Source organism: Dromiciops gliroides, chromosome 6 (genome assembly GCF_019393635.1).
Source record: "Dromiciops gliroides isolate mDroGli1 chromosome 6, mDroGli1.pri, whole genome shotgun sequence".
In the NCBI taxonomy this organism is placed as follows: domain Eukaryota; kingdom Metazoa; phylum Chordata; class Mammalia; order Microbiotheria; family Microbiotheriidae; genus Dromiciops; species Dromiciops gliroides.
The window spans coordinates 42,895,220-42,904,440 of record NC_057866.1 but is presented as its reverse complement, the minus strand read 5'-3'; the positions used below and the strand labels follow the sequence as shown (position 1 = coordinate 42,904,440).

Sequence of the window (9,221 nt, the reverse complement as noted above, 5' to 3'; positions counted from 1 at the left end):
GAGAAGAAATGGAAGCAGTGTCAGATTTTGTATTCTTGGGCTCTAAGATCACTGCAGACGGTGACTGCAGTCATGAAATTCAAAGACGCTTGCTCCTTGGAAGGAAAGCTAGGGCAAATCTGACCAACAAACTAAAAAGCAGACATCACCTTGCCAGCAAAGGTTTGTATAGTCAAAGCTATGGTTTTTCCAGGAGAAATACACACACACACACATACACACACACACACACACACACACACACACACACACACACACGGCTGTAAGAGTTAAACTATAAGGAACGCTGAGGACAACACAATTGATGCTTTCGAGTTGTGGTGCTGGAAAGAGATCAAATAATTCAATACATAAAGAAATTAGTTCAGACTCTTCAGTGGAAGGTCCAATACTGAAGCTGAAGTTTAAATCCTTTTGCCACATAATGAGATGACAGGACTCATGGGAAAAGACCTTGATTTGGGGGATGGCAGAGGATGAGGTAGATAATGTCATGGAAGCAACAATCATGAGCCTGGACAGACTTGGGGAGACAGGCCTGGCGTGCTATGGGCCATGGGGTCGGGAGGAGTAGGACATGACTGAACGACTAAACAAACATGACACATCTAAGAGGCATTAATAAAAATGGGTGAATGCAAATAATTGAAGTTTTCATTGTGAATTACTTTCAGACTTAGTGAAGGTACCAAAAAGGTGGGTTTAACTTGAATTACAAGAAAATTCCAAACAATCAGCCAAATGAAGGGCTGATATAATGGGAGCCCCAAATACAAATAAAATACTTTTTACAATGAAACAGAAACCATAACCAAACTCAGTTGTCAAATCCTCATTTTAAATATAGCAAATAGCAGAGAGAAGTATTAGTATATTTTAATCACAAAAATTAATTACAAAATCTATTTACAACTCTATGGGTTTACAAGCTATTAGTAGATAAAAATATTTAGGGAAAAGGAGACCACGGGTATAGAAGTTTTAATTTAAACAGTCCTACAATAAAAAACAATTGCAAAAACGAAATGTACTATCAAAACATGTGAGAAGCATCAAAAATTTACATCTACGTTTGCTGCTGAAATTTACATTTATTCAAAAGAACACATGAAAGGGAAAAGGGAATTCTATGGGATCAAGGAAAGCTACAAAGTCTGTTTTCACAAGCTTCCTCTGAAGTACCTAGAAGTAGATGCAAAGGTGTACTTTAGTCCTTCTTAGGGAAACATTTCAGAAAATTAGGCTTGATAAAAGTGGATGACTTGGCTTTCGAACTGAGTGTTACGTTTCCTTCTGAAATACTTCTCCCGAATTTTCTCTGCACACCTGGATTGAGTTCACGGATATTTCTTTTAAGTGCTGGAAAAGAAAGACAAAGAGCATAATGGTAAATGTGCCATTCAAGAGATAATTTATTCAACTAATATTTGTAGAAATTATAAACCCAAGAAGAAAACACATCTTTAAAATTCACCCATGCAAAAAATAAACACCAATCCTTTCGGTCAAAAAGCAAAGCTGTTAAAGTCCTATTTAGAGATGCTCAAGACAAAATTTTAGAAGTTATAGGCAATGATTTCATGAAGTCCTCATGGGGTAGTTTTTTATATACTCCAGGATGCTAAATAACCTTTCTATGCTATTTCCTCTTATCTAACTAAAGATCATATCTTCACTATCATTCCCCACTGCCTTTCTTAGCTCATCAACTTTTCCCTTCTCTTCTCTGTCTTTTTTTTTTTAGTTACTGAAAAAATTTTATTTAATAATATAGCTAAACAATTATCTATATAAGCCAAGGCAGTAGTCAACAATGTCCAAACATGCTAATATTGCTATATACTGTAGTGTAACTTTTAAAGAGTAAAGCCCAAATTAAGGACCACCTTGCCTTGGAAATTTTGAAAAGCTAATTTAATCCCCCCAAAACTGAGGAAAAAAAATCTAGCCAAAGAATGATTCCACGAAGGCCAAAGGTGAGCTATTTAATACGTATATATTTTCCCAGTTCTGAAGAAAAAAAGTTAACATTTGATCTCACTGCTTCTTTCAATTTTATGGACTTAAAGAGGTTTTTTTTAAAAATTGATTTATTTTGTTTTTAACTTAACCATTTTCAAATGTATCCCTATCCATTCCCTCTATTCATCGAGCCATTCTTTGCATATAACAAAGATTTAAAAAGAAAAGTGGAAAAATATGCAGTCCCACAAAACTAATCAACAAATAGAATAAATCTGACAGCATATACCATATTCCACACCCACAGTCTGCCACCTCTGTGCAAAGGAAAGAAGGAGGTGTATCTCATCTCTTTTTTTTAAGAACAAGCTTGACCATTATCGTTCTATGGCATACAGTTTCATTTTGGTTTAGTTCTTTCCATTATTGTTATTGTTAGAAATGCAACTAACCATTCTTCGTGTTGCACAGCTCTAGTGTTGGCAGCTTGAGTGTCAGCAGCTCAAGTGCTGGCACTCCTAGTGTTGCTAGCAGGTCGCTGTTCAAAAATCCCAAGCAGGCAGCAGTTGGTGAGTGAAGGTTTTATTCATCTTTGTGAAGATGGGTACTCTTCTGAATGTGTGGGAGAGTGTACCAAAGTAAAGTCCTTCACCTCTATTTATACCCCTCAAGGGGTCCCCTCTGACCAATCACATTAAGGCATTTTGATACCCCTCATTTACATTTCAGTTATTACAGTTATTATTTATACAGAATAACAGTAACAGCCTAAGAACCCATCAGGTGATACCAGTTAACCAATCAGATTTTACAAACTACAATACCAGGCCTTAGCCTATTCTGGGCAAGAGTGTTGCCCCCCCCCCCCCCTCAGAACAATACTGTGGTTAACATACATAACTCTTCAAGAAAGAAAACCTGTCTTGGGATTTGACCAATCAGATTGCTCCATTTACCAACCAATCAGATTGTGGCCTTAGGCCCCAACCCTATGCTGGAGTAAGAATGTCCCCATTCCCCACTAAACAGTGCTTATGTACACATAACCTTTCAAAACAAAACTCAAGTCAGGGCTTGAGCTCCGAGTCACGTGGGGATTACCTCGGGTGCCTCAAGGTGAACTCCCAGCCCAGCCTGACTCCCACAAAACCCAGGCCCTTTTTCAGGCCCTGCTCGGGCCTATGGCCCAGGAGAAGCCTTGTGTGCCAAGCGGCTCCCTGCTGGGAGGTTTGGGGGGCCACAAAGCTGTTGGCCTGAAACCAGACTCACTCTCTGCCTTTAGGGCACTGAGAAGAGTCCAAATATAGTCCTTTATCTCATTATTATAGTCACCGGGTATAACATCATGTTCCTGTTCCTGCTTCCTTTACTTTGCATCAGGTCACAGAAGCATCACCATGTTTCTCTGAATTCATATTAATTTCTTTAGATGTAGTAATGATATTCCATCACATTCATTTACTATAGTTCGGTTAGTTGTCTCCTGGGGGTGAGTGTTGACTTGGTTTTTAGTTCTTTGCTACCCCCCCAAAGTGCTGCTGGAGGAAGGTTTGAACATTTTGATACAGAGGAGCCTTTTCTGGTTTTGATCTCCTTGGGGTCTATGCCCAAGAGTAGGATCTGAGGGGAGGGGGACACAGTTTATTCACCTTTCTAGCACAATTACTTCCAAATTTTTTTTTTGGAATCCAGTCCTATACATTTTGAAGTTTATTTTACTTGTACATCTTTCCACTTTAAAACATCATCTTCCTCTGCAAATTAAACCTTTCCCAATGTCTTCATTATCATCAATTATACGCTTACATGAACCTTGGGTGGGGGGTTTAGGGAGGAAGCAGGAAGAGTTGATGAGGAAACAGATAAAAGATGAGATTGTACCTGTAAGAGGCAGAGGGACCATTGATAACTTCTCCAGCACTGGGAAATGCAGATATATTTAAAATACAAAAAAGAAAGAGCCTAAGAAGGGGGATTCATCTAAGAAAGAGCAGAAATCCCTTTAAAAATAAGGTCATTCATTAGATCGGGGGTACTTCTTACATTTATATCTTAAGTTGTCTTTATAAAGTGTAAGTATCAAAATAAATTCTCTCTGGTTTTATGTGCCACATTAGTTTCATTATAGGTGACAACCTCCCCCTTAAACTTGGCATGTATAAAAAACTAAGTGCAGCCTAGGTTTGTATTATTTTTCAGTGTGTTTTCCTTCCAAAGAGATCTAATTTTAGGGGGTATAGCTTACACTTAGACTAATATGATATAATTTGTTACTTGTTTGCAAAATTCTAATGAAGTCAAGGATTCCTGAGAACACACATCTACAGAATAAATCTATATATCACTAAATACAATGCAAGAAGTTAAATAACTTGAGGAGAGTTTAGTTCTTAAAGATGTGTCTATGGATACTGCTCTGATACAGCATGCAAACACGTAGCAATAAAGTCTAGTGATATTATTAAGAACTTTAAGATAAAAAAAAGAACATTGATGAAAGACAATGAAATGAAGAGTTTTCCCGTACATCTCAAAACCAGCCTCCATGGAAGCTTGTGGGAAAACAGGACATGCTTCTTAAAGGCCAATGCTGTTTGCAAGGCTTAACAAACCCCGCCTGCCTCAAAGCCAATCTTCTGTCAATCAGCCCCTCTCTTGGAACCTCGATAACTAAGGAAGAGCCGAGTGAGCTGGCAGAGAGTCCGTGTCAGTATCTGCACTTGCGAATGCTGTCCGTGCTAGTGAGATCTACCTGAGCCCCGACTGGCAGAACATAGAACACAGAGGCTCATACTTTTATTTTTTTTAAGTGTTGGCAAATCCTAAATATTTTGTGGTTCAATGACATTATTTTCCTTTTTGTAATCCTACGTATTTTATTTTAGGCATCTAAAAACACCCTCCTCAGGGCTGACCGTCTTACCCGAGGGATCCATGGCTTTGGAGGTGCCTTCCAATTTTTAGATTCCATGGCTCTAATATGAAACCCTGAGGGCTAAGCTTATGTCTCATTCATCTTTTCATTCCCTATCACACCTAACACATTACTGGATGTATTTCAGGCAAGGTAAAACAATGGGATGGGGGAAAATAAAGTCCACAGAGAGGAAAATTCAGATCAGAAAGTCTTAAAAGGGGGAAGGCATCAGATGGGCCTTTGGTAATTTGCTATGGCAACAACTATTTTCTGATAGGCTCAATGCTCACTTTTTTTGTTTTGTTTTGTTTTGTTGGCAATGGGGGTTAAGTGACTTGCCCAAGGTCACACAACTAGTAAATGCCAAGTGTCTGAGGCCAGATTTGAACTCAGGTACCCCTGAATCCAGGGCCAGTGCTTTAACCACTTTGCCATCTAGCTGCCCCTGAATGCTCACTCTTTTTTTTTGTTTGTTTGTGTTTTTTTTGCAGGGCAGTGGGGGTTAAATGACTTGCCCAAGGTCACACACTAGTAAGTGTCAAGTGTCTGAGGCCAGATTTGAACTCAGGAACTCCTGAATCCAGGGCCGGTGCTTTATCCACTGCGCCACCTAGCCGCCCCTTGAATGCTCACTCTTAACCTTGGGGCTTCAGGAATATTCAGTGAAAGCATTTTCATGAGCCTTGACAACTGAGTGGCTGATAGGCTGGACAGTATAGGTGAAGAAGCTGGGAGGACCGCAACTGCTTCCCCAAATTATCTTGTATCATGTCCTCCTGTGAACAAACTGTGTCTCCAAAGAGAAGCCAGGTCTTTTGTATGCCCAGGACCTCGTGCCATGCTCTGCAGAGTGTGCGCTTAGTAGGTGTTTGTTTATTCGAAAGCTGAGAATCTCTTTCAACTCCAATGAGTTGTTTTTACAACTTGGTGGGTCATAGAAGTCTGAGGGTGCTCAGTAGCCAGGGACAAAGAGATGGGGATGGACAGCAGGTGAAGAAGCAGTTTCTTCAAATTCCTTGATGTGCAGATTTTTGTCTTAATCAGTCTAGTCCTGTGTAGAGAACTCCCACTGTTAGAAACTCCTTCCAGTAATGCAGGACACTCAGCTCCTCCACAATTCTGGGGTAAGAGAGCTGGCTGGTGCTTGGCGTACTGGGATAAGGAACTTGCCTGGGACCACAAAGTCAGCATGTGCCAAGGGCAGGACCAGCACCCAGGTCCTCTTGGTGCTAAGTTGCCTTTTGTATAGACCATACAAAACAAGAGCTTTAAATGGATAAAACCTCTCAAAAAATTCATCCAAGAAATAGCCCATTGATATCCTTCTTGTCTGTCGCTAACCATACTCTGCAATTCTGGTTAAGAGCTGGGGAGCTACAACTTACCCTTTGCTGGTCTGTTTATCCTAGAATATTCATGACCTGAAAGATCTTTCCGAACACGCTTGGTAGCTACAGGATCTTGTATGGTCCTTAATGAACTGCTGGGTGCAGGACTTGGAAAGAACAGACAGAAAAGATGTTATTTTTACAACACAATAAGCAAATACAACTGACCTATGTAGAATGTTTTCTGGTTACAAAGGGCTTTCACTAGACTCTCTCGTACCTCACAACAGGTGGGCGGGAGAGAGGCCCCAAGTATTCTCCTTGCTTTACAGAGGAGGATAAAGGGGCCTTGCTGGCCTCCCTCTCCCAGGGTTGTTGTAAGGAAGGCCGGGAGGGTCACAGGAGATGATGTATGGGACGTGCTTCCATAACCACCAGGATTTAACTGTCCAGCGAAAGGGAGAGGGAGACAACTGTCACCTAGTGGTCTCAACAATCCAGAACCCAGCTAAGAGCAGGGAAGGGAACAAAAAAGGCCCTAGTGAGAGGGAGAGGGATGTTACAAAGCCCATGCTCCATAGAGCATTTACTTTTATTTTGCATTTTAACAAGCTTGGTGATATGGTTTCCTAGCCTAGATCACAAGCAGCAAATGATCTGACAAGAGAGAAAAAATACTGGAAAGCAGACGTGAGAACTCAAAAGCGAAGCTGTCTGGGGACATTTACTGTAGGGGTAAAGAGCCACACACATCTCAATAAGCCCTGAGGGCACTCACTCTACTACAGCGCTACACAAGTGATGGATGTTTATAACGATGACCTTGAGTCATCAAAAAAAGGTTTTGTGTTGAAGAAGGCAAGATACATTTTAGAAAAATTCCATCCAAAATTGTGAAAATAAAGATTTTAGTAATTGATTGGAATAAGTTTCAAGTTTTTTTTAAAAAGACACTTATGTGGAAAAAATCTTTGAATAATGCCAGATGAGGTACTAACATTTATCATGCATCCCTTTCAATTATTATACTTGCTTCATGTAATCAAATCATTAGATTTCCTCCCCAAGAAATACAGCATCCGATAAGCACAAAACTGTCATTGACTATCTTCAATGAGTGTTTATTCTCACATCTTAGTTTATTGTTATTTTAGATTGTGTCTAGAACACAAACATTATCTAGAGCAAAGTTTCTTAAAGTGTGGGGTGTGACCCCATAGGGGGTCATGAAAAATTTGGCAACAGTAAAAGGTTATGTATACCTATTTAACATACCTATATGCTCAGGTTTGCATAAAAATTTCTTATGCGAAAAGGGGTCACAAGTGGAAAAAGTTTAAGAAGCCATGATCTATAGCATTCTTCCAATGGGAAATTTGGGCTTTGAAAATCACCCCTTGAGCAAAACTCACATTTCCAGGAATGTAATCCAGGGGTAATCAAATAAGTGGAATGTTTCTCTGTGGGTCAGATATACATCTGTTTTAATAATTAACTTTTTAACTGCACTTAAAAAAAGTCTTAAAATTTAGTGAAATATTCTACTTATGAAACATACTCAATCTTCATGTCACACACAAGAGAGTTTGTGTCCTGGTTTTGAGGTTAGGGCTGTAAAGGGAAAGGCAAAATTTGGAGGTAGGACTACAAAATCAAACTGACAAAATTAATAGCCACCGACTGGAGGAGGGATGAAATTTTTCCTTTCTTTCCCCTAACTGTTGCTAGATGTTTCTCTAAAACTGTCTCTGAAAGCTACCGAATCTCTCATATTCTCCTTAGAAAGTTTTTATTTGGTAGGGGATCCCTGAATGATAAGTATCAACATACATTATTTAACATTGTTTCTTAGTCAGAATTGCAGTCCCTCAAAATCAGTGTGACCTTAATGGAAGAATGAGGTTGTTATTGAATGTGATCAAAGATTCCAGCTTTGAAACGCCCGATGACTCTAAGCTAAGTAAGCTGAGCTACACTGGGATGAGGATTAGACCTGGTCAGTACAGTCTCTGAGTCAGGGAATTCTGTTGTTTGGCTCTATTAATTTATAAGACTAAAATTTTATTATTTCCAACTGAAGCAGTGAGCCAACACGAACGGTTCAGTATTTTGTTGGAATTACTACTACTTTTGGACTCTGTTCTAATACCTGGGTAGGAAGCAAAATGGACATTCTATGAATATACACACATATAGGTTAAGCTTGTGGATAAGTGGAAAATACCAGGGTTTATTACTATCACGCTCATGTAGATTTAATTAAGGAAAAGGAGGATCACAAAAAAGTAATTATGTACATTTCTAGCATTAATCTCTCTTAACCTTAGTTAATGACAGGATCTAATTACTGGTTCCAGAGGGAACTTAACAGAAGCAATTCTTATGCTTGGAAAAATCAACTTATTTTCTTTACATGTCTTGTTATTGAATGCCATAGAGTTAGTTGCTATTGCAGATGCATATAACTTTATTTATGCCACTAAACATAATGATTCTACAACTATGGCAAATTCAAAGTATCAAAAGTACCCGGGGGCTCAAATAGCTCTTATTTTAACATCTCATCAATCCTGTGTGAGCTTGCTCTTGACTTTTGTATAGAACAAAGCAGGCTACCAACAATAGGTTGGGGATGGGGAAGTGGGGAATCAATTAACAATGAGGAAGAAGGAGATAAGAGTATATCAATACTACAGTACTTATTACCTTAGCTTAAAACAAAGGAACCATCTACAAAGCTGTACATTAAAAAAAAAAAAGTCCAGCATTTTAATTTGGAGCAATTATGATAGTGGGTTTGACCAGGGAAAAAGTGAGGAATGACTCTAATAAATAATAATATGTGACAAATAGCACTTTGTAAATACCTTAAAATGTGAAATTAACATAGGATCTCATTTGCTTCTCACAACAACCTTGCAAAAGAGGTGATGTGAGCATCATCCCCATTAAAGGGAAGCTAAGGCTCAGAGTTAGTGACTAACCAAAGGTCCACCAGTTAGCTAGGGATTGGC

At 39.1% G+C, this 9,221-nt stretch overlaps 1 protein-coding gene across 2 annotated transcripts in view; it reads right to left on the bottom strand.

The window, feature by feature from the left end:
• Positions 1-845: 845 nt before the first annotated feature.
• KIF18A (kinesin family member 18A) overlaps positions 846-9,221 on the bottom strand; it is a 104,433-nt gene continuing 96,057 nt past the window's right edge. For both annotated transcript variants that reach the window (XM_043971764.1, XM_043971763.1), the window contains 2 exons: positions 6,265-6,374; positions 846-1,359 (listed from right to left, as the gene is read on the bottom strand). In XM_043971764.1, coding sequence (XP_043827699.1) covers positions 1,208-1,359; positions 6,265-6,374 — 262 coding nt within the window. In that variant the 3' untranslated portion in view covers positions 846-1,207. The remainder of the gene's footprint in view (positions 1,360-6,264; positions 6,375-9,221) is intronic.